The sequence below is a fragment of the Elephas maximus genome, chromosome 16 (genome assembly GCF_024166365.1).
Source record: "Elephas maximus indicus isolate mEleMax1 chromosome 16, mEleMax1 primary haplotype, whole genome shotgun sequence".
Lineage (NCBI taxonomy): Eukaryota > Metazoa > Chordata > Mammalia > Proboscidea > Elephantidae > Elephas > Elephas maximus.
This window is the reverse complement of record NC_064834.1, coordinates 45713242-45739694: the sequence shown is the minus strand read 5'-3', so window position 1 is coordinate 45739694 and position 26453 is coordinate 45713242. Positions and strand designations below refer to the sequence as shown.

General features: G+C 36.1%; 1 protein-coding gene across 5 annotated transcripts in view; it reads right to left on the bottom strand.

Moving 5' to 3' along the window:
- TBC1D12 (TBC1 domain family member 12) overlaps positions 1-26453 on the bottom strand; it is a 134962-nt gene that overhangs the window by 21863 nt on the left and 86646 nt on the right. For all 5 annotated transcript variants that reach the window (XM_049855305.1, XM_049855307.1, XM_049855308.1 and 2 more), the window contains 6 exons: positions 17332-17414; positions 15119-15236; positions 13559-13665; positions 8622-8702; positions 3978-4066; positions 2945-3016 (listed from right to left, as the gene is read on the bottom strand). In XM_049855305.1, the coding sequence (XP_049711262.1) occupies positions 2945-3016; positions 3978-4066; positions 8622-8702; positions 13559-13665; positions 15119-15236; positions 17332-17414 (550 nt within the window). The remainder of the gene's footprint in view (positions 1-2944; positions 3017-3977; positions 4067-8621; positions 8703-13558; positions 13666-15118; positions 15237-17331; positions 17415-26453) is intronic.

Here is a 26453-nt window from a genome sequence, read left to right as displayed (position 1 = left end):
GAGACTAGAAGGACCCTGGAGGTCATGTCCCCAGACATTCTGTTTGCCCAAGACAGGAATCATTCCCAAAGCCAACTCTTCAGACAGGGATTGGACCGGACAATGGGATAGAAAAAGATGCTGGTGAGGAATGAGCTCCTTGGATCAAGTAGACACTTGAGACTACATTGGCATCTCATATGTGGAACAGAGATGAGAGGGCGGAGGGGGTCAGAAGCCGGCGGAATGGACATGAAAAGAGAGAGCGGCGGGAAGGAGTGGGCTGCCTCGTTAGGGGGAAAGCAATTAGGAGTATATAGCAGGGTGCATATGAATTTTTGTATGAGAGACTGACTTGATTTGTAAACTTTCACTTAAAAAAAAATTCACTTAAAGCACAATAAAAATTGAAAAAAAAAAAAAAAAAGATGGAAGCAACCAAAGTGCCCATCAACAGATGAATGGATAAATAAATTATGGTATATTCACAAAATGGAATACTATGCATTGATAAAGAACAATGATGAATCTGTGAAACATTTCATAACATGGAGAAATCTGGAAGGCATTATGCTGAGTGAAATTAGTCAACTGCAAAAGGACAAATATTGCACGAGACCATTATTATAAGAACTCAAAAAACAGTTTAAACAGAGAAGGAAATATTCTTTGATGGTTACGAGAAGGGGGATGGAGGGAGAGGGGTATTCACTAACTAGATAGTAGACAAGAACTAATTTAGATGAAGGGAAAGACAACACACAAATATAGGAGAGATCAGCACAACTGGACTAAACGAAAAGCTAGGAAGTTTCCTAAGTAAACCAAACGCTTCAAAGGCCAGCGTAGCAGAGGTGGGGGTTTGAGGACCATGGTTTCAAGGGATATCTATCTAGGTCAACTGGCATAATAAAATCTATTAAGAAAACATTCTGCATCCTGTTTTGGAGAGTGGCGTCTGGGGTCTTAAACGCTCGCAAGTGGCCATCTAAGATGCATCAATTGGTCTCAGCCCACATGGAGTAAAGGGGAATGAAGAACACCAAAGACACAAGGTAATTATAAGCCCAAGAGGCAGAAAGGACCACATAAACCAGAGACTACATCAGCCTGAGACCAGAAGAACCAGTCAGTGCCTGGCTACAACCAATGACTCCCATGACAGGGAATACAACAGAGAATCCCTGAAGGAGCAAGACGACAGTGGGATGCAGACCTCAAATTCTCGTAGAAAGACCAGACTTAATGGTCTGACTGAGACTAGAAGGACCCCAGAGGTCATGGTCCCCAGACCTTCTTCTGTTAGCCCAAGACTGGAACCATTCCCAAAGCTAACTCTTCAGACAGGGATTGGGCTGGACTCCAAGATAGAAAATGATACTGGTGAGGAGTGAGCCTCTTGGATCAAGTAGACACATGATACTATGTGGGCAGCTCCTGTCTGGAGAGGAGATGTGAAGGCTGAGGGGGACAGAAGCTGGCTGAATTGACATGGAAATACAGGGTGGAAAGAAGGAATGTGTTGTCTTATTAGCAGGAGAGCAACTAGGAGTATATAAAAAAAAAAAAATCTTTTTTCTTTTTTTTTTTTTTTAGTGTATGTAAGTTTTTGTATGAGAGACTGACTTGATTTGTAAACTTTCACTTAAAGCACAATAAAATTAAAAAAAAAAACTGCAGCCTGCACACACACACACACCCTCCCCCCAAATTTAGCACTTTCAGCCTTTACCATACTGTACGTTTTCCATAGCACTTGTCTCCTTTTAATACAACAGTCACTAATTTATTATATTTGCTGTTTATTGTCTGTATCCTTCTTCTAAACTGTAAGCGTCATAAGGAGAAATTTTTCTTTTGTTTACTGAAGTATCCCAATTGCCTAGAACAATTCCTGGGTATATATAGTAATAAGCACACAATAAATATTTTGTTGGGTATGCAAATGAATGAAAAATGAAGGAGGGAACATGCAAGAAAACAAAGTGGGTTGTACCAGATAGCTACCCTACAGTAAACCCTAAAATTTCTCTATTTTAAGGTAAAGGTGAGAAGATGAAGGTTTTGTGACTTCTAGTTAAACACGGCGAATTGAACACACACTTTTCTTTGCTCCCTTCTAAAATCCAATTAAAATGACAGTAAAGAAAAAGATAAATATTAACCGAGGAGGACAAAGAGAACGGAAGAGGAGATAAACAATAGATAAAGATGTCAATAGCCTTTTGGAAATTTTAACTTAAAGTGGAGAATGTTGAAACTGAGTATCTGCAGAGGAGGAAGCCAGTAAGCAGCAAGCCAATCCTGGCCACAAAACCCTGGAAGGCTCAGGTGTTGAAGTCATCAGGAACCTCTGAAACTGAGGGGAAGGGCTAAAAATAGGATTGGTTGAAAGTCTGTAAAAAGGATCAAATTCCCTCCCCTATTCTTTATGGGCAGGTGCCTATCTTTCTTTCACCCTGGCAGAACATAAGAGGTGTATTCTCTAGAGGCACAGTCAGGGAAAGTGGGGTCGGAAAGAGGGGAATAATCCACCACGCTGATAAGAGGAGCATTAAATAAGAAGTTTAAAATAGGGAACCCAGGGTTGAGAAAGAAGAGTGTTGACATGTTGTGGGGTTGTTACCCAATGTCATACAACAATGTGTGTACTCTTTGATGAGAAACTAGTTTGTTCTGTAAACCTTCATCTAAAGTTCAATAAATACGTAAATAAAAAGTTTACATATACTGAATAGTGAAATCCCCAGCCGCCCTCCCAAAAAGCTGGCAGCCAATCTTATCAGCCCCTGGCAGGAGATTGGAAGACTGCTCTCAGCATAAATAAATGAACTCAAGAAAAAAGACAGAGAGATACAGACATGTGGGAGATGATATAACATTAAGGTACTCTGATAAAAATACAGATAAAACGTTTACATTAAAAAAAAAAAAACAACAACAACAGATTGAAACCAATACTTACATAACCAACATCAGGTCTGTAACATGTATATGCCCCTAAGATACTATGTAAGACATCGTGATATGGGCCACCCTTAGGAGAGAAAAATGAAATTTGAAACTATACAAGTAATCATTGTAATTCTCAAATAGCATGTTAATAAGCTCTAACATTTCCTAAATGACTACTTGTTTTAGATAGTGTATTTAACAATTGTCAAAAATATTCTAAGTATACTCTGTCAAGATGTTATCTAAAGTATTAATAAAAAATACATTTAATTGTGAACAACAAAAAAAAAGCCAAACAAACTTACATGATGGATACCATCTACCTAGTTTGTGTACAATTTTAAAGACACAGATTTAGCACAGTAAGTGTATGATTAATACAGGCTGCTTCGTTTTATATAATACAATTTCAGCAAAAGAAAAACAGCAAACCAAACTAAATTAAACTGTATAAATAATTTTAATCTTAACAGTAAAAAGTTTTATCTCATTTTACTTTATCAATCTAAAGGTATAGAATTCTATGTGAAAAGTATGTATAAACGCAATCTTTTCTCATATTCTTTTATCATAAAGTGTAAGCAAGTTCAAAACAGCCTCGGTACAAAAAAAAAAAAAACATTTCTTCCTGTTTCAATGGTAATTCTATAAGGAAGGTGCTGAAAATTTTTAAGTTTGGGGGACAAATTTCTTTATATTGTAATGATTCAAACTAAGTAAAATAAAAAATAAAATGAAGAAATTCATCTTACTGAAAATTCATCAAGTACCTACTGCATAAAAAGGATGCGTGTTATGCTAACTGCAATGTCAGTGAAATAAAATAATACAAATTATTTTAACTTTTTCCTACCAGCTTCACACATTTTATATAAATGTACCTAATTTAAAAAAAAAAAAAAATTTTTTTTTTTTTAAATTTTTAAAGCTTTGCCTTTTTTTTTCTTTTTTTAAATTATGGCTATGCATTTTGAGAATTTGTTCCCTTGGATATTAAAAGATTTTTCTTTTAATACTGTTATAAGCAGGTTAGAAACCCTCACCTTCTGAAAGATGTAGAGAGATGGAAAGGTACGGGATATGTCTAGCTTAATTAATTCCAGACTGGCCTCCCGATCAGCAACAGATACACCTGCATTTTCCAAGTAGAAAAATTAAAATAATTACTTGTCTGTAACAATGTCAGTTGTGTAAACACAGGATAATCACATAGCATATATGTTATTTACGGAAAGTTAAAAGCTGGATAATCAAGAAATTTCAAGAAATGCCACATAGCTTTTGTTGGAAATTAGAGCTGCTTATGTGAAGAAAATATCTCTACACGTATCAGAAAATTATATGGTAAAGGATTTCTGCTACCAGTTTTGACAGAAGCCTAAGTAGGGGCAGAATACTGCTCCCACCATAACAACTAGGAAAAGACAAATAAATTACAAATACCACATTTTTTTTTTTTTTAAGTCAGAGAGCTGTGGACACAGGAAGGTCTAGAGGATTTAAATCTCAGAAAAGGAAGAGTTCTTTTTCTCCCTAGAGCATTTGCCAAGTCTAGGGCATGGGCTTAGGATCAGGCTTTCCACAGACAAAGTTACTTGGCTTGGGGGAAAGAGAAACTAAAAGAGTTTTTCATGGCCAACTAGGGTTAATGTGATAGATAAGAATCTGGAGGAGCACTGAATGTATATCTGGTTTTCCTCCATAGAACTTTCGTTGAGTGCTGGGGCAGTGCATTCTGGAAAGACAGAATGAAATCAACCTGTATCACCCAAAGACAGTCTCAATGGAGGAAGCGACCTGCAATCAAAACAGAACAGTTCTCTCATTAAGAAATTTGAAATATGAGGAGAGCTAAGTCTATATAAAGCTGTAAACTTGCCCCAGCCTAGTTCAATTACTGACTGGATTGAGGTGATCAACTGCTAATCCAAATGCCTAACAGGAAAGAGCACGCTTCCTTCAGGAGGACACATCAACTTTCGTCTCTACATTCTTTTTATATACAATGTCTGGCATGAAATTAAAAATTTTAAGATATGCAAAGAAGCAGGAAAATGTGATTTATAATCAAGAGAAAACTTAGTCATGGAAGCAGACCTGCAGATGATCCAGTTTTAGAAGTGACAGCCAAGAACATTAAAAAAAAAGTATTATAAATATGTTAAAGACAATAGAGGAAAAGATGGAGGGGAAATGTATAGTAGGGAAAGACGAAGAATTACAACAGAGAAACAGAATCTATAAAGAGAACCAAGTGGACATTCTAGAACGATAAAGTATAATACCTGAAATGAAAAACTCATTGGACACATTTAATAGCAGACTATTTTTATATATAGCAGAAGACAGGGTTAATGAACTTGATTATAAGTCAACATCAATTATCCAAACTGAAGCACAGAGAGTAAAGAGAATTTTTTTTAAACAGCATGTAAGATACCTATGGGACATCTTTTTTAAAACTGTAGTAAAAATATACCTGACAAAACATACACCATCTCAACAATATCTACGTGTACAATTCAGTGACACTGATTACGTTCAAGTTGTGCAACCATTCTCATTATTCTTTTCCAAATCGTTCTACCACCATTAACATAAACTCAATGCCCCCTAAGCAAACACTCCCCTTTCCCCCTTCCTCCCACCCTTGATAACTGCTAATAATCTTTGGTTTCCAAATATGTGCTTATTTCATATAAGTGAGGGCATACGGTGCTTGTTCTTTTGCGACTGACTTATTTCACTTAGCATGTTTTCAAGTTCACACATGTTGTGGCATGCATCAGGACTTCATTTCTCTTTATGGCTGAGTAGTATTCCACTGTGTGTGTATATACCATATTTTGCTTATCCATTCATCTGCTGAACATTTCAATTATTTCCATTTTTTGGTATTTGTGAAAAGTGCTACTATAAACACTGTTGTGCAAGTTTCTGTTTGTGTTCTTGCCTTTACTTCTTCTGGGTATATACCTAGGTTTGGAATTGCTGCGTCACATGGTCCTTCTATGTTCAACTTCTTGAGCTCCCACCAAACTGTTTTGCACAGTGGGTATACCATTTTACATTCCCACCAGCAATGGGTGAGGGTTCTAGTTTCTCCACAACCTTGCCAACATCTATTGTTTTCCAGTTTTTTGATCATTGCGGGACACTTTTAAACAATGTAATACACATGTAACTGGAGTCCCAGAAGGAGAGCAAAGAGAGATAGGCAGAAGCAATATTTGAAAAGATCATAACCAAAAATGTTAAATGCCAAGTGCAAATTATAAACACCCAGGAAATAAGTAAATACTAATTTAAATAGAACAGTGTTTCTAAGTGGAACAACTCTTAACCACATTCAATTATTCATGACAAAATGTGTTAGAAGTGAAAACTTATCATTTCAATTTTTCATACAACTGAGTCTGAAAAGAACAATGAATCAGTTGAGACCCTCCTTACATCTTCACTTTCCTTGCATATTTAGTTCCTCACAAACACCTGACACAGCTAACAGGCTTCAGGATGACACTTACATGAACCCTTTTGCAAATCAAATATTCCCTTTAACACTGTTTAGTCAATTCCCACCCCTGCACCACAATGTTCATTTTTTCTAAAACAGAAGGAAGAATATTCAAGGAATGTAACACAGTTGTCTACATATTCATAGAAAACCACCATTTTTCTTATCCTAAGCCATGTTCATTTTAGAATTTTACTTATAGGCAAGAAAGGGGGGTTTGTTTTCTATGAAATAGAACAAATGCAGAATAAGTGACTGGCAGGCAAATGTTGCTGTTGTTAGGTGCCATCAAGTCAATTTCACCTCACAGCAACCTCATGTGACAGAGCAGAACTGCCCCATAGGGTTTTCTAGGCTGTAATCTTTATAAGAGCAGATCGTTAGGTCTTTCCCTCATGGAGTAGCTAGAAGGGTTCAAAACACCAACCTTTCAGTTAGCAGATGAATGCCTAACCATATTGCCACCAGGACTCCTTGGCAAACAAACAGGCTCTGTGTTATTTAAAGATAGTTGGTTGAATAAATTTACCTAAATTTAATAAACTAGGATGATACAAAGAGTTTTCCCTGAAATTATCAGGAAAAAAAACTGATGTGGGTGGAGGCAAAGGTGGAGACTACGAGTGATTTAAATGAACAAAGGATAAAAGCATGATAAGAATTATAAATAATATATTAGGGAGTGTGTGAAAGTCAGTTGGGAGAGGTAAGAGACAGGAAGTCACAGGTGAGGTATGAAGACTGTTTATCTTCAGATTAAGAAGAGCTTAGCCTTCAAATACCTCAACTCTTCAGTCTTACAGTTGTGACTGAAATCCAGGGCTTCAAACTGGTTCCAGCCAGTTCAGTCACAGCAAATGAAGCAAAAACGGAACAGATCCAAATTTTTATCATTTGGGTGAGCCAGAACAATAACCAGAATGGGGAAATTTATGAGTTGATGTCCTGGAATGGGAGACTCAGAAGAGGCATAGTGAGCCCTTTCAGGAGCCTGATGCATGAGACTGGGTTACTGGCAGGACTGTGGCGAGTGACACACGTTTAGAGTGGAGTATTCCGTCACCATCTTTCAGCGGGGTATCGCTGTTTCCACGTCTGCTCAAAATCTGGTGGGCAAGCGATTTGGTTGCTATGCAACGCGTAGGCTGTCCTTGTTTTCTAAGAGGGAGACAGAGTTTCTAGCAGGGCTTCAATCTTAATTTTTCCTGTTCCTGTTCGCCCCAATTTTAAAAATTTGGGTCTGTTCCAGTTTTGCTTCCTCAGCCACGACTGAACCAGGAAAAACCGGTTCAAAGCCCTGCTGAAAATCCTGGGGGCTTTGGAATCTAACAACCTGGGTTTATATTACAGCTTCACTGCTTATAAGTTATTTAACCTCTCTGAGCTTTGGTTTCCTTCCATATAATTCAGGATAATGCTACTACCTACCATGGTTATTAAGATTAAATGAGACTAATGTATTTAAAGCAATTATCACAGTTCCTGACACACAGTATAAAATCAGGCTATTATCTTCAGAGGCTAGATTTTCATTCTGAAATTCTTATTTTAAAAAATCAGAATGAAGAAAACCAAAGACACAAGGGAAAGATCAGTCCAAAGGACTAATCGATCACAACCACCAGAGCCTCCACCAGACTGAGTCCAGTACAACTAGATGGTGCCCAGGCTACCACCACCGAATGCTCTGACAGGGATCATAGAGGGTCCTGGACAGGGCTAGAGAAAAATGCAGAATAAAATTCTAACTCACTGACAGAGCCTGGAGAAACCCTGAAAGTATGGCCTCCTAGACACTGTTTTGGCTCAGTAATGAAGTCACTCCTGAGGTTCACCCTTCAGCCAAAGATTAGACAGGCCCATAAAACAAAACAAGACTAAATGGGCACACCAACCCAGGGGCAAGGAAGAGAAGGCAGGAGGGGACAGGAAAGCTGGTAATGGGGAACCCAAAGTTGAGAAGAGGAGAATGTTGACATGTTTTGGGGTTGGCAACCAATGTCACAAAACAATATGTGTATCAATTGTTTAATGAGAAGCTAGTCTGCTCTCTAAACCTCATTTAAAGTATATTATAAATAAATAAATAAATAAACATTTGAATATTGTTTGGCATTACGCATGTTAGAGAATAAAAGAAGCTAGAGATGCAAAAAAAAAAAAATCACACCTTCTGTATCATTCTCTGAACTTGTTTCACTGAAGCTTTTCCAACGTTCCTTTGCTCTTGAGAGGAAGATTTCATAAAGTTCTGGAAAAGACAAAATTCATGAATATGTAATAAATACATTTATATATTAACTTTTTACTCTTTACCTATATAGTCAGGTATCCCCAATATAAAAAAAAAAACCAAGCATCAAAAACGTGGCAAACTGAAGCACCTGCTTTACCAAAATTATTCATTATACAACCAGAAAGATAAAATAAAAATACTGTAGAGTCATCATCCCAGTAGCAACAATACAGAAGGTAGACACAAGGCAGGAAGAGATGCTTCTGGTAAAGGAGCATCATCGTGGAGCAGCAGAAACATGACTTTTGGAGCCAGTGAAACCTAGATTCAAATTCCAGCTCTGCCACTTACTACCTGTGGAACTTTGGAAAAGTTACTTAACCACTCTGGAACTCAGCTTTCTTCATCTGTAAACTGGAAAAATAACACCTACTTCATAGGGTTACTGATAATTAAAGAAAGTAATTTATGTAAAGCTTCTGGTACCTTATAGGCCCTTGATAAGTGCTAGTTCTGATTTTCTATCCTGAAACTGGTTTCCCCATTAGGATGTTGCTATCTAAAGCTACCTATACTTCACACAGATTTGGCCAAACATCTACATACAAAAATCTCCACCCCATCTTTAATTTAAATGCCCAATTTTTTTTTTTTTTTTTTTGAGACTACCACTGTTCTTGCAGATGCAGTGTCTTATTAAACTTCAGGAAGAGAAAAATTTATTTTTTTAATTCTCAAATTTTGTTTTTACCTTCTAACTAAACATTGTTAATTACATAAAAATAATAAATTTCAGTGACAAAAGAACAGCAAAAAATATTTCTTGCCCAAACACCAACATTTATTTATTGCCTGTCATATCAAGAAAAATTTTTGCTTCAATTAATCTTTTTTTAATTATTTTTAATGGTAAACATGGTTTTAAAAATTCAAACAGTACAAAATTATACAGTGAAAAATAAATTTCCTTCTCCTTTCTTCAGACAAAACTATAGTTGCTAGAAATTTCATGAACCGTTCCAAAGATGAAAATACACATGCACAAATATATACTCCTTCAAAAAAAAGAAAATGACAACATATTACATACACTGATCTGCATCTTGCGTTAACTGGGAGTTGTTCCACATTAGTGGATATAGATCTGCTTTAGTTTTTTAAAACAGCTGCATAGTACTCCAATGTATGATAGTACTACAACTATTCTATATATTTCCAAGAAAAAGACCATTATAATAGCTGAATACATATACTTCAAACGGACTCTTATTCTGATCTCGTCTCACTTCTATTCACTTCTCAATCCTACTAATCGGTTTGAAAACAGGAAATTAAAAAAGAAGAAAAAAATCCAAACTTACATATTTCTATTGTGCCCAACTCCATCAATGATTTGGAAGAGGCAGATACAATTTTAAATTTTAGATATACAATTATTTTGGGGTTATCAGGTATCAAATTGAAATCTAAATGTTATGGTTTCAAGCTAGTTCCAAGTCAGGTCCAGTTTCACTATTCTACCCAAATTTAAAAACTGAAAGGCTCACCAGGCAAAATCTGTCACTTCTGGGAGCCACAACATTGATCCAATAATAAAAATGTGCTGCTGAACTCAAAAATATCAAAGGACATCTCTCCAGAGAAGATATACAGTACTTATCTATGATAGTAAGACCTTCATCTCAGTTCAATTCCGCGCCTGGCTCCTCATGCCACACTTATTTTGCATCTATAACAGGAGAGCAGATGGTGCCTTGCACTTGAACAGAGAATATTTTGCTTTTGGTATATGTTTCACTTTCTGATTTTCTGGTAATGATGATGTTATACACAGCAAATTTCACTTTCACTATAATTTTATACTCATTAACACTAATAACGGTCAGAACAATCCTTTGAGATGGTCAATAATACTATCCCTATTTTACAGATGAAGAAAACTAAGACTTCTGGATGTTAAGTAATTTGCCCAAGGTCACCAACCTAATACATGGTGGAACCAAGATTTGAACTGCATTAGCCTGACTTTAGAGCCGTTATTCTTAGTTACTATTGTCTAGTGGTTATAAATTTCATGACTAAAAAAAAAAATAACAGATAAAGAATCAAACTACTAGAGCCATTAAATAACTTCTTTGTTCAAAATTTAGCATCCTTCCCACCACTAGTGAAAATGAAGGGACTGAATACTCCTTCCATTCTTAAACATATAAATACCCAACAATTCCTTGGAATTAACTGAGTGACTGGAATGTCTTTGTTATACCTGGAAGGCCTCCAAACCACACCTGATGGTTTATGCTAACAAGGTGACTAGTGGTGTGGTCTGCCCACTTGAAAAAGACCCACCATACATTATCAGGGGAGGAGAAGAGGGCTGGAGATTGAATTCAATCACATGGCTAATGACTCAATTGATCATGCCTATAAAAAAAAAATAAAATAAAAAATAAATTTTTTTTTCTGTTTTTTTATGTAATGAAACCCCAATAAAAACTCTGAACACCAAAGCCCAGGTGAGCTTCCCTGATTGAAAATACATCAATTTACGATGACAGTGATGTGTTCTGACTCCACAGGGAAAGGACACAAAAGATTCGAGTTAGGACACTCCCAGACCTCCCCTTAGGTGTATCGTCGTGTGGTTGCTCCTAATTTGTATCCTTTTTTGCTGTAATAAAACTAGAGTCATAAGTATAGTGCTTTCTTGATTTCTGTTGAGTTGTTCTAGCAAATTATTAAACCTAAGGAGGAAATGGGAACTGCTGAATTTATAGCCAGTTGGTCAGAAGTGCAGGTGTCCTTGGAACCCCTGAGCTTGCAGCTGGTATCTTGAGGGGATGCTGGGAACCCTCAAATTTTTAGCCAGTTGGTTAGAAATGCAGGCAGCCTGGAAACCTCCAAACTCGCAGCTGGCATCTGAAGTGAGGGCAGTCCTGTGGAGGACTGCGCCCCTAACCTGTGAAGTTTGGCCTAACTCTAGGTAACCGGGGTCAGAAGAACTGATACTGCAAAACCAATTTCTAAGCCCTTAAACAATTCCATTATATTCAACAGTCCTTAATACCAAGGATTTTTAAAGTCTAACTGAAATCTCTGACTGTAATGTAAAAACACATCCTTTTAATCTGTTCGAAGAACAGAAAATGAAAGAAAGTTTTATTCATATTTGGAGAGGATGGTTAAGTCATAAGGAATCAAACCTTTTCTAAGTTAAATTCAAACTTATTATTCTTCCCTTAGATTCTATTTAAAAAACTTTAAAAAAATTCTTGTTAAAAATCTCATTATAGAATAATTGTGAAAGTTCGTTTTTAAAAATCACATGATCATTCCAAGCCAAAGATGGAATCACTTTTAAGACTAAAAAGAAATATTTATATTTTGATATAATTCTGTCCAGTTATACGTAATACTGACTGCTACAATGAACATCCTTGTAGAAAAGCTTTTACACCCAATCCTGATTATATCCTTAAAATAAATTCTTAGAATTTGCAAAAATAGGTCAAAGGTTATGTTTTTGAAGCTTTGATAAATATTTCCAAATTATTTTCCATCATATATCCTATATGGGTAATTCACATTCATTTTAATCTCTTTAAATTTGAGGGGTGAAAAAAAAATACCCTGATGTTGTTTTAATATATATGTCTTTGATTTGTCTATCACTAGGAAAATGGTTCTATAAATTATAGTGGAAAACATGCAGCTAGTAGAATTGTATGTATTGATAAGGAGGGGTATCCAAGATAGATCACAGCATGAAAAAAACAAGCTTCAGAATAATATTGTGCTATAAATTCCTCTTTGTAGGAAATAAAAGAAAAAGAAAACCTCAAAAATTATCATATATAGATGCACACTTTTTTAGGTGCATAGCAAAAAGGTCTGGAAGAACATATACTAAATTACTAACAGTACCTATAGTAGGATCAAGAGTGGGAGTTGGGGTAGAAGAGAGGAGACTTAAAGTTTACTACTTTACCATTAGTACTACTGCTCGGACTTTACTACTGCTTGAATTTTTTGTCAGTGAGTATGTAGATAAAAATTTAAAAAGTAACAGGAACAATGTTTTATGTCCATTGTTAGAGTCCTTAAGTCTTTCTCTAGTGCCAGTATTATCATCATCATTCAGACCTTTAGCACCTTTATTAACCATTTTATATTTTCCCTGATCCAATATTATCTTTTATCTAATTAAAAAAAAAAAAATCATCAAAACTATTCTACATTTTACTCCTCTCCTTTAAGGTTTTAAGAAATTTAAGAAAATAAAACCACAGCTCCTTAAGAGTCCTCATTTCCTTTTCTGATTTTAAACTTTAATTTTTTTAATAATAATAAAAAAAAAGAATCCAAAAGGACTGGTTTGGGTAGAAAAGTAGGAAAAGAAGTTTCTAGCCTTTTACCAATATTTATGTTTTTTTGGAGGGGGGAGGGGGGGAGCTGGATAAAGAGGAAGCCTTTCCGTAACTAGATTATTTTCTTTTTCCTCATATATACTTATTCATTCACTGCTACCTAGAGTCCCCAGAAGTTTTTGAAATTACCTATACTGAAACATGGTATTGTCACGAGTTAGGGCATATTCAGCTACAGCTAACAGCAACAACATAATATTCAGATGTCAAGGATGTTATTGATAGTTGTAAACTAAAAGAAAACCACAAATCTTTTTTATATAATATGAAATACAGCAACTTACTAAATAATATCAGGTTGTAGAGGGAGGAAAAATGAAGCATGCTCTTAAAATGACATTAAGTATGGCAATGCCTTTTTAAATGGCCAGTCAACTCATCTGTTTTGTAACTCTGGAGACGGCTATTTGTAAGTGTGGGAGTAACTGAACACAGAATACAAACCAGGAGTGATATTTAGTTCATTTCCTACAGCTAGACTCCAAACTTTCCCACGGACACTAGGGGGCAATCCCTGCCACCACAATTCTCGAACTCTTCTTGTACTACGCCTAGAATTAAAGGGGGAGAAAAAAGGAGAAAGTTACTTTTTATATTAAAAAATACTAGTTGCATGATGGTTCACCTAGTCTATGGCCAAGTGACTGAATGATTTTGAAGAACATAAATATGTGATGCATTCTTTCTTTTGAGTTCATGCTTTCAGGCAACAAAAACTGAAAAATGTATGTTGTTGCTGTGTCCCACTGAGGTAATTCCGACTCACAGTGACCCTCTAGGACAGAGTAGAACTGCCCCATAGGGTTTCCTAGCCTGTAATCTTTATGGAAACAGATTGCCAGGTCTTTCTGTCGTGAAGCAGCTGGTGGGTTCGAACCATCGAGCTTTTGGTTCGCAGCCAAGTACTTTAACTAATGTGCCACCAGGGCTCCTTTACAAATACACAGTACCCCAAAAATGGACAACAGTAATTTAAAGGAAGTTGCCTTCTGTAGTTGCTATTTATACCAAGGACACAATGAGACAATCAGAAGTATGAGGACAATTACGAAAAAAAAAAAAAAGGATAAAAGGGATATAAATATATGTTGCCAATTCGGTACCAAAAACAAAATATCTATGTAAATTCCTAATCTTTGAGAGGCAATGTAATCTGCTAAAAGTGTGGGCTTTAGAGTCAGATAGACCTGAGTTCAAATCTGGTTTAACCACTTACTAGCTGTATAGCCTTGGGCAAATTACTTAACCTCTCTGACCTTGAGCTTCTCTGTAAGAAAAAAGGGGATAAAAATACATACACCTTATAATGGTTTTAAGAAACAAATGAGATTACTTATAAAGAGTCTAATATAATATCTGTTACATTGTGCCAATATTCAACAAATTCTCATTGTATAGCCTACACTAGACATTGCAAAAGATACCTCCTACCTTCCAGTCTAAAGGGTAGATAGGCATACACAAAAATATTATCAAAACACAGAAGGCAAAGTAAGACAAGAGGTATATTAGTCTCAAAGCATGGTGTGACATTTACAGAAGGGAAATATCATATATACCATATTTCCTTGATTATGAGAGAGGTATTTAAAAATCATTTTAATATTTAACACTTAATAAACGTATCTTACATTCAATGTACATATTTAACATTTTTTTCCAAAAATCTGCTATTTTTTCAGTAGTACATGTTTTAACTGAAATTAAGAAAATATGGTAACTGATGAAATTTTTAAAAGTTTCATGGATCAACTAGCATTTCAGATGGATCTCATAGGACGAGTAAGATTTTGACAGGCATAGAGGGTGGTCAGCAAGGGAAGCAGGTATTAAGGATTTATAAAAGCAAAGCCACAGAAATAAGCATGAAAATATTCAGGCATTTGTCAGTAGCACAATTTAGCCAAAGCATAAGATACATGCTGGGAAGTAATAAAAATATAGAAGTGGAAACATGAGATCTTTGGAGGCAAACTGGAATTCAGGAGAAATCTGCTTACTTACATTACTTCCCAATTGGGCAGTATTTCATTGATCCAAATTACCATTGCACTTGCAATATTTTCTTCCTGCTTAAATCGTTCTTTCATTATTTTTTTTCTTTTATGTGCGTCCTTAATTTCTGTTTTAAACAAGTAAGAATTATTTCAATACAAATGAGCTAGATCAAAATCTCCTCCTCCTTCTACTTAATTCTAGAAAAAAACCTTTTCAAAAAGAATACTCTGATAATTACAGGAAGGAAGAAAGGGAAGGAAAAAGATAAAGAAAATGAAACTGGTTAACATAAATTTTGAAACAGTATCTCCTATGCTACAAAGGAAACCCTGGTGGTGTAGTGGTTAAGAAGCTATGGCTGCTAATCAAAAGGTCAGCAGTTCAAATCCACCAGACGCTCCTTGGAAACCCTATGGGGCAGTTCTACTCTGTCCGATAGGGTCGCTGTGAGTAGAAATCAACTCAATGGCAACGGGTTTGTTTTTTATGCTGCAAAAATTAATGGAACAAAGGCCAGAAAAATCCCTTAAGTAGATTACTGTATGACATATTTCTATTTACATATATTAATCATGAACTGAAATCTGTCATGAATTAACTATGTGAAAAATAATTATGAGCAACTAATACCACTTTTTCATACAAGGATTTTATGAATTTCCTGACATAAAACCAAAGGACGTTAGAAAGTGATTTTACCTACAACATTGTTACAGTAAACCCTTTTTTAGTGTGATGTTTCATTTTGCCAATCATACTGAAGTAAAAATCCCCCAACATACACCTCTACACACAACATCATTTCCAGAAGGGATCAAAGGTTACAATTTTGAAACTAGAGATGCCTCAAATAGAGAGAGAAATAAGTGAGTTATAAATCGATAGTTATATAACTTGAGAAACAGTGGACACTTTAGAGATGAGGTAGTCAAACTGTTTTCAAATCGTGTTTTACTCATGTCTCACAAACTGTCTTCAGAGGCAAGCAGGAGGCCAAGCAAGCAGCTCCACTTTCTTTTACTTGTTTCATATATTCAGAGTGTATGTAAGATTTCTTGAAAGAGGGTTCCACTGTTTTTGTTTTTTTTTTAAATGTGAGAGGCCTGAAAGCCACTAATCTAGTCCACCTGCCTCCACATTTTACAGGGAGGAAACTTAACATCAGGCCTATTCAGAGTGTTACATTCAGGTAGTAGTGTCAAAGGATTAAATCTGTGGTCTTCCGATTTCTTAATTTCATGTTCTCTATTTTATGTCATGTTGTTAGGATCATTTTATTAACAACTATCTTAAATATTAATCAAATAGTAAGTCCATGTTCAGATTAAATAAAAATTTGTTGGTCATATTAGAAATATTTCAAGAACTATATAGTAAAATAAACTCAATGTTTAAATAACAGGCCTTTTAGTGTAAGCGGCCTCTATTTTATATTTATTCTAAAATTAAAGACTCAACTTCATTTCCGGAAGAGTGCACAAAGCAGAACCGTATACTATTACAATATTCTATTCACTTAAGTCAAAGGAAAAAATATTGCTGATAAAGCAAAGGTCTAAAGAGAGATAGAGCTGTGTAATATTTTCTAAAACTGTTTCTCCTGAACTATCGGTAGTTAGTAAGTAAATACTATTAAATTATCCTTATTTTCTTTGGTTGTAGGAGGGAATTAATGAATAAATGTGTAAATGCACACACATTAGAGTATACATTTATATGCCTGGCAAAATGACACAACTGGGACTCCGGAGAGTCCTTAGGGAGACTTTATAAGACAAAAAGGCAAATTTTAATGTCAAATCATGTTCTCACAGCCATAAAAAGAGCTGTCTTAAATTGTTAAAATTATTAAATTTATCAAAAGCCTAAAACCATAAAAGAAGTGAAATTCATGAAAAATATCTTCATTTACAAATTCAGATAACAATCCAAGAAGTCCAAGAAATTGTAACGTACCTCATAGTCAGTCTGTTCCTTCCTTCTAATATTAGTTTTGTAAAAGTACTTGCATAAAAACTATGATTCTGGTATGACATTTTATACCTGTTTTTTTTTTATAAGAATCAAGCTTATTTATTAAAAAAAAATAGCAGAGAAAAATAAGAATTCAGCATCATCTTGAAGACTGATTTGATCAAACTCAGCATCCATCATCCTGTTGAAATTAACCAACACGAGGTAAGGAAATTAACTATACCATTTGGAGTTAAATTTTATACCTCGTTTTTTAGCCTCAGCCACCATCTCATCATATTCTTGTCGGTGACGTAAAGCTTCTTCCACAGATTTGGCAGGAAGATTACTGAAAAAGAAAATTACTTAAGTCAATTTTTAAAAGGCTTATTTTAAACTTAGTAATTCCTTCCTTTTTATAGCCATTTACAAAGAGAAAAATTCACTACCAGAAGACCAGGACTGTAAGAAATGTTAAAAGAAGTCCGTCAGGAATAAGGAAAGTGATATCAGATGGAAACTGGGAGCTATGCAACCTCATTATAGAAGGCTTAAAGGAAAAACTAATAAAAACGTATTGTGGGGTTATAACATAGGTAAAAATTAAATGTAGACAGAGTAGCAAAAAGGTCAAGAGTGGAGAAATGGAAGTATATTGCTATAATGTTCTTAAGGTATATGTGAAATGGCATAATGCTATTTGAAGGTAGTTTTTGAAGAGTTAGACAGATATATATATATATAAAAATTACACACACACATATGTTATATATACACACATATATATAGTAAACTCTAAAGAAACTACTAAAAACAACACACACAAAGAGGTATAGGTAATTTACCAATAACAGATGGAATCAAATGTTAAGAAAACATTCTACCCACAAGAAGGCAAGATAAAGACAGAGAAATACCAAACAGGGCAAAGAGAAAAACAACAAGACAGTAACATTTAAATACAAACATATCAGTAATCACATCAAATGTAAACACGCCAATTAAATTAAGGCAAAGATTGTGAGAATGGATAAAAAAAAAAAAGATCCAACTATATGTTCTTTACAAAATCCCACTTTAGACGTAAAGACACAAGTTAAAAGTAAAAGGATAGAAAATTATATATCGTGTTAACACTACTCAAAAGAAAGCTTAAGTATCTACATTAATGTCAGAGAAGCTAAATTTCACAGCAAAAAATATTATTAGGGATAAAGAGGGTAAGTTCATAACAAGAGTCAATTACCCAAGAAGACACACAATCCTTAAGATGTATGTACCTACTAACAGAGCTTAAACTACCTTAAAAATTGACAGAACTTAAAGGAGAAAAAGACAAATACAAAATTATATTGGAAGATTTCAACACTCTTCCCTCAATAATTGATGGAACTAGTAGATGGCAAATCAGTAAGGATAAAGAAGACTTGAACAACACTATCAACCAACTGGAAACTGTCACATATACACCACTCCAACCAAGGCTAAGATAGATGTCATCTGGACCATAAAACAAGCCTCAATATATTCTAAAATACTGAAATCATCCAAAGTATTTTCTCCAAGCAAAAAGGAATTAAATTAGAAATCAATAATAAAAAGTATCTAGAAATTCCCCCAAAATACTTAGAAACCAGACAAGACACTTTTAAATAACATGTGGGTCAGAGAAGAAATCACAAGTGAAATTAGAAATATTTTGCACGGAATGAAATGAAAACAACATATCAGAATTTGTACAATGATGCTAAAAGAGTACTCAAAAGGCAATTTATAGTTTTAAACTCGTATTACAGAGTTTGTAATACGTTTGTTTATTGTGGTATAAAAAAAAACCCCGGCCATCGAGCTGATTCAGACTCACAGCTACCCATTAAGCCACAGTAGAACTGCCCACGGGGCTTCCAAGACAGTAACCTTTACAGGAGCAGACTGCTGCATCTCTTTCCTGCAGAGCCACCGGTGGATTCAGTTAGCAACCCAGTACTTAACCACTATGCCATCAGAGCTCCTCCTGGTGGGTAAAATATATACAACATAAAATTTGCCATTTTAACCATTTTCAAGTGTACAATTCAGTGGCAGTAATCACACTCACATTTTTGGACAACCATCACCAGCATTTGTTTCTAAAACTTTTTTATCACCCCAAACAAAAACTCGGTACATATTAAACAACTTCCCATTGCCCGCTTCCCCCCAGCCCATGATAACCAGTAATCTATTTTCTCTCTCTATGTATTTTCCTATTCTAGATATTTCATATAAATGGGATCATACAGTCTTAGTCCTTCTATGTCTGGCTTACTTCACTTAGCATAATGCTTTCAAGGTTTACCCATGTCATAGTATATAGAGTGAAACCTGTAAGAGCCAGAACTCAACAGGACTGCTTTGTTTCTCTGGGTCCCACAAGTAGTCCGTCTTTGACAAAGCAGACTTGCCATTTTTCTATCACTCTCTATTAGTGGAAAATACATGAGTTTTCCCTCTCTGACAGGTTTCTGTTTTACACAGGTTCTAGTTTTTGCAGATTTTACTGTATCAGAATTTCAGTCCTCTTTATGGTGGAATAATATTCTAAAGTATGTATATACTACATTTGATTTATCCATTATTCTGAGGATGGAGACTTGAGTTGTTTCCACCTCCTGGCTATTATTAATGATGCCGCAATGAGCACTAGTGTAACAAAAACTGATTTTTGGAGAAAAAAAAAAAAGATTAACTGCTGGCCATACTGATCAGGGGAAAAAAAAGAGAGAGAGAGAGAGAGGAAAAAAAAAACACAAATGACCAATATGAGGAATGTAAGGCGGAAGTGTATTGCTACAGGTTCTACATACATTAAATGGATAATAAGGGAATATTATAAATAACTTTATGCCAATAAATTCAATGATTTAGATGAAATAAGCAAATTCCTTGAAACATAAATATCAAGAGTCACTCAAGAAGAAATAGATAACCTAAATAGCCCTATATTGTTCAAGAAATTAGATTTATAGATAAAAATCTTCCTACAAAGTAAACAGCGAGAAGGCTGCATGAGTAAATTCTATAAAGCTTTTAAGAAGAACAATTACATGTAAACTTTTCCAGAAAACATACCTTCCAATTCATTCTATGAGGCTAACATTAAAACCGTGGGGGCAGTGACAGTTCAGTGGTAAAATTCTCTCCTTTCATACGGGAGACCAAGGTGTGACTCCTGGCCAATGCACCTCACACATAGCCATAACTTGTTTTGTCAGTGGGGTTTGCATGCTGCTATGATGCTGAACAGATTTCAGTGGACCTTCCAGACTAAGACAAACTAGGAAGAAAGGTCAGGTGATCGACTTCCAAAAAATCAGTCAATGAAAACTCTCTGGATCACAACAATCTGATCCATAAACAATCAAGGGGATGGCACAGCACCAGGTAGCACTTTGTTCCATTGTGCATAAGGCTGCCATGAGTTGGGGGCCAACTCAACAGCAGCTAACAATAACAAAACTCAAACCAGTTTGCATCAAGTTGCTTCCAACTCATGGTTATCCCATGTTTGTGAGAGTGGAAGTTTACTCCATAGGATTTTCAATGGCTGATTTTTCAGAAGTAGATCGCCAGGCCTTTCTTCCAAGGCACCTCTGGGTGGACTTGAATCTCTACTCTCTCAGTGAGGTACCAAGGCCCTTAACTGTTTGCACCACCCAGGGACTATGAGCTAACATTAACCTGATCCAAAACTAGATGAAGACTATGCAAAAAAACTACAGACCAATACCCCTCATGAATAATACCCTTAAGAAAAGTTTAGCTAATCAAAGCCAGTAATATATACAAAGGATAATACATCAGGACAATGTTGGGTTTATCCTGGGAATACAAGGCTGACTCAACATTTGAAAATCAATCAATGTAATTCATCATATTAGCAGAATAAAAAGAACATCCACGTGAATGAATGTCGAGAAAGCCATCTGGCAAAATTCAATACTCATTTATGATTTAAAAACAAACAAAAAAACCACTACTCTCAGGAATAGAAGGAAACATCCTCAAAGCAATAAAGGGAATCTACAAAAACCTCACCTGACTCCAGCCACTCTCAAAACCAACTGCATTTAGACCTTACACCAGATCAATTTAAACTTTATGACTCCTACTATTGCCTATATGTACTTAAAACACCCTTAAACCAAATAAATAAATAAATTGCCATCTAGTCGATTCCAACTCATTTACTATCATACAGGACAAAGTAGAGCTGCCCCACAGGGTTTCCAAGGCTGTAAATCTTTACAGAAGCAAACTGCCACATCTTTCTCCCACAGAGCGGTTGGTGGGTTCAAACCGCCGACCTTTCAGTTAGCGGCCTTTCAGTTCACTGACCCCCTCCTTTAAGCAGCCTGGTGCTTAACCACTGTACCAGCAGGGCTCCTTAAAACTCCCTTAAGTCTTAATATTTAAAGCTGTTTCTCTCATCTCGTCCTGCTCTCTGGATGGACTAATTGTCCAGTATGATTCCAAAGAAGAATAATGGGTTTAACTGTTCCTAAATTTCAGATGGAAACCCTGGTGGCATAATGGTTAAGAGCTACGGCTGCTAACCAAGAGGTTGGCAGTTCAAATCTACCAGGCCCTCCTTGGAAACCCTATGGGGCAGTTTTACTCTGTCCTATAGGTAGTTATGAGTCGATAATCGACTTGACGGCAGCGGGTTTGGTTTTTTTTTTTCCTTTAATTTCAGAAAAAGTGTTTCCCTGAATTAGAAGAGAATTGTTATGATAAAAATAATGATGCATTCCTATATATTCTCATGCAAAAACAATTACAGTATCCCCTTTCATTATAAATTATGTTATTAGCATATGAAGAAAAGACACTTTATTTCCTGCAAAGAAAATAAGACCACAGGAACAAATAGGAAGAAGTTAAATATAAACCTGGTTTTCAAAAAAACTGTGACCCTGGACTCTGAATAATACTCTTTTCCCTTTTGATCCTCCAGCTCAGAGCAGTAAATGCTTTTCTGGGGTTATTAATCTTTTGAACTTATATTCCCTTCTTTTGCTTTTCTAGCCTTCTAACAGCCTTGTAATGAATTCCTCTATTAAATTTCATCTCTCTGAAATTACTACAGTGGTTTCTGTTTTCCCGATCGGATACAGAAAACTGCTTAGATGACAGTGACAGCTATACTTCATTTACCTCTAGACGTTATTTTACCAGCACAGAAACAGATTAGTTGAAACTTAGTTTTCAGTTTTTAAACTATAAACCCTACTTTTAAGATTTCTAAACACTTATATTACCTTCCACCAAATGACCCTGTTCATTCCCTTCACCTAGAATGCTGCCTCTAGTGGTGTGAAGCTTAATGTCTTTTGCTGTTGCAATCTCTGTTGTTTCTTTTCCACAAGTCCCAGAGGAAAAACCTGCGTAGACACAAGAGCACAGTTTGGAGGATACGGTCTTCTATTTATTGAGAAGGCGGAACTTACAGCTCTACATAGAGCTCTTCTCTGCACATCCTCACAGTCCCTACATCATAGTCTAGACTAGTGCTAGAACTTTCTGTGGTGATGGAAATGCTTCTGTGCTGTCCAACACAATAGCCACTAGCCACGTGTGACTACAGGGCACTTGAAATGTGGCTAGTGTCCCTAAAGGACTGAATTTTTTATTTTACTTTATTAAATTTAAATTTAGATAGCCACAGGTAGCTGGTGGCAACCATAATAGATACTGCAGGTCTGACTCTAAGAGAGAACAGAATCTGCCATCCAGGTCATTTATGTAAGGAATGGAAATAAACTATGCACGAGAACAAAGGTCATCGACTGTAGGCAGATACAAAACTATGTCTCAAAACCATGATTATAAAAGTCTAGTTAATAAGAAACTTCTTGTTGTTGTTAGGTGCTGTCAGGTCAGTTCCAACTCACAGTGACCCCATGTACAACACAACAAAACACTGCCCAGTCCTGTGCCATCCTCACAATTGTTGCCATGCTTGAGCTCATTGTTGAAGCCACTGTGTCAATCCACCTCATTAAGAGCTTTCCCTCTTTTTCGTTGACCCTCTACCTTACCACGCATGATCTCCTTCTCCAGGGACTGCTCCCCCCGATAACATGTCCAAAATACATACGACGAAGTCTTGCTATCCTTGCTTCTAATAAGCGTTCTGGCTGTACTTCTTCCCTGACAGGTTTGTTTGTTCTTCTGGCAGTCCATCATATAGTCAATATTCTCTGCTGACATCATAATGCAAAGGCATCAATTCTTCTTCCACCTTCCTAATTCACTGTCCAGCTTTCACATGCATATGAGGCAATTGAAACCACCATGGCTTGGGTCAGGTGCACCTTAGGTCTTAAAGTGACATCTTTGCTTTTTACTACTACTACGTTGTTGTTGTTGTTAGCTGCCGTTGTGCCAATTCCAACTCATAGCGACCCTATGCACAACAGAATAAAACACTGGCCAGTCCTGCGCCATCCTCACAATTGTTGCTATGCTTGTGCCCATTGTTGCAGCCACTGTGTCAATCTATCTCGTTGAGGGTCTTCCTCTTCTTCCCTGACCCTCTGTTTTACAAAACATGATGTTCTTCTCCAGGGACTGATCCCTTCTGATAACATGTCCAAAGTATGTGAGATATAGTCTCGCCATCCTTGCTTCTAAGGAGCATTCTGGTTGTACTTCTTCTAAGACAGATTTGTTTGTTCTTTTGGCAGTCCACAGTATAGTCAATACTCTTCGACAACATCACAATTCAAACGCGTCAATTCTTCAGTCTTCCTTATTCACTACCCAGCTTTTGCATGCATATGAGGCGATTGAAAACACCATGGCTTGGGTCAGCCGCACCTTAGTCCTCAAGGTGCCATCTTTGCTTTTCTACACTTTAAAGAGGTCTTTTGCAGCAGATTTGCCTAATGCAATGCGTCATTTGATTTCCTGACTGCTGCTTCCATGGGAGTTGATTGTAGATCTAAGTAAAATGAAATCCTTGACAACTTCAATCTTTTCTCCGTTTATCATGATGTTGCTTATTGGTCCAGTTGTGAGGATTTTTGTTTTTTTATGTTGCGATGTAATCCATACTGAAGGCTGTGGTTTTTGATCTTCATCCATAAGTGCTTCAAGTCCTCTTCACTTTCAGCAAGCAAGGTTGTGACATCTGCATAACGCAGGTTGTTAATGAGTCTTCCTCCAATCCTGATGTCATGTTCTTCTTCATATAGTCCAGCTTCTCAGATTATTTGCTCAGTATACAGAATGAATAAGTATGGTGAAAGGATACAACCCTGATGCACAACTTTCTTAACTTTAAACCATACAGTATCCCCTTGTTCTGTTCAAATGACTGCTTCCTGGTTTAAGTACAGGTTCCTCATGAGAAGAATTAAGTGTTCTGGAATTCCCATTCTTTCCAGTGTTATCCAGAATTTGTTATGATCCACACAATTGAATGCCTTTGCGTAGTCGATAAACACAGGTAAACATCTTTTTGGTATTCTCTGCTTTCAGCCAAGATTCATCTGACATCAGCAATGATATCCCTTGTTCCATGTCCTCCTCTGAATCCAGCTTGAATTTCTGGCAGTTCCCTATCAATATACTACTACAAGTGCTTTTGAATGATCTTCAGCAAAATTTTATTTGTGTGTGATATTAATGATACTGTTTGATAATTTCTGCATTCTGTTGGATCACCTTTCTTTGGAATGGGCACAAATATGGATCTTTTCCAGTTGGTTGGAAAAGTAGTTGTCTTCCAAATTTCTTGGCATAGACAAGTGAGTGCTTCCAGCACTGTATCCATTTGTTGAAAATCTCAATTGGTATTCCATCAATTCCTGGAGCCTTGTTTTTCACCAGTGCCTTCAGTGCAGCTTGGACCTCCTCCTTCAGTACCATCAATTCTTGATCATATGCTACCTCCTGAAATGAATGAACATCGACCCATTCTTTTGATGCCTCCTGTAGTATGTAATATTCTCCCTATAGAATCCTTCAATATTGCAATTCAAGGTTTGAATTTTTTCTTTAGTTCTTTCAGCTTGAGAAACGCAAAGAGTGTTCTCCCCTTTTGATTTTCTATCTCCAGGTCTTTGTACATTTTACTATTTTACTTTGTCTTCTCGAGCTGCCCTTTGAAATATTCTATGCAGCTCTTTTACTTCATCATTTCTTCCTTTCTCTTTAGCTACCTGATGTTCAAGAGCAAGTTTCAGAGTCTCTTCTGATATCCCTTCTGGTCTTTCCTTTTTTTTTTAATGATCTTTTGCTTTCTACATGTATGATGGCCTTGATGTCATTCACAACTGGTCTTTGGTCGTTAGTGTTCAATGAGTCAAATTTATTCTTGAGATAGTCTCTGAATTCAGGTGGGGTATACTCAAGGTTATACTTTGGCTCTCATGGACTTGTTCTAATTTTCTTCAGCTTCCACTCGAACTTGTATATGAGCAATTGATGTTCTGTTCCATAGTTTGGCCCCTGGCCTTGTTCTGACTGCTGATGTTGAGCTTTTCCCAAAAGAGAGTAGTCTCCCTTTAAACATGCTGTTTCACAGACAACTCCCACATCTAGTTTTCTAGACATAATTCCTCAAATTATCCTGACCTAGTCTTGAATGAAGACTTCAAGCAGAAATAGGTTACCCTATAGCTTTATATCAGTCTTAAGCACCTCAGTCTTGGTTATGAAGTGATTTGCAGTAAGGAGTTAAACACTGTTCAGGAAACAGATCTCTTCAGGTAGCTTTGTGTCGGATTTTTCCCTTGTGGTTTGACTTTGTTAAAAAAAAAGTCTTTAAAGTAAACATACTTGTATATACCCTAAACAAAATGGTATATAAATAATAATTGGCTTACCAATTATTCTAAGTCCTAATGTGCCTTTCAAATCATCATACATGCAAAAACTTTGCTACATAGTAGGTGTTCAGTAATTACAGCCAAAGTTGAATGAACTACATGTTAAATATCTTACCAGTCTTTGATAGCGAATAAAGCACAAATATACTAATATTGCAGTCATCTGTCTGGAGAAGTAATTTTAAAATAAGATTTTTCTGTCTTAAAAATCAAAGGCTGAATGAATATAATTAAGACACTCAATACTCTTAAACACTACAAGAAAAAGATACTGCAGTTTAATGGATTTCACTTTATATATGGCCTTTCTGGCCTTGGGTTTATAGTTCTGCTGAGATGATTTGCTGGATCATAATCTTGTAAAGGTATTGACTGGTCTACTATGCAAATAGGGTGTGTAAAACCACCCAATAGGATTAAGTAGCCTTGCGGGAACAGATTGATTACTATGCAAATTAACTGACTATGGCCTACCAAGGTAACTGGTCAGTTTGTGGCCTTGTGGGAGGGCC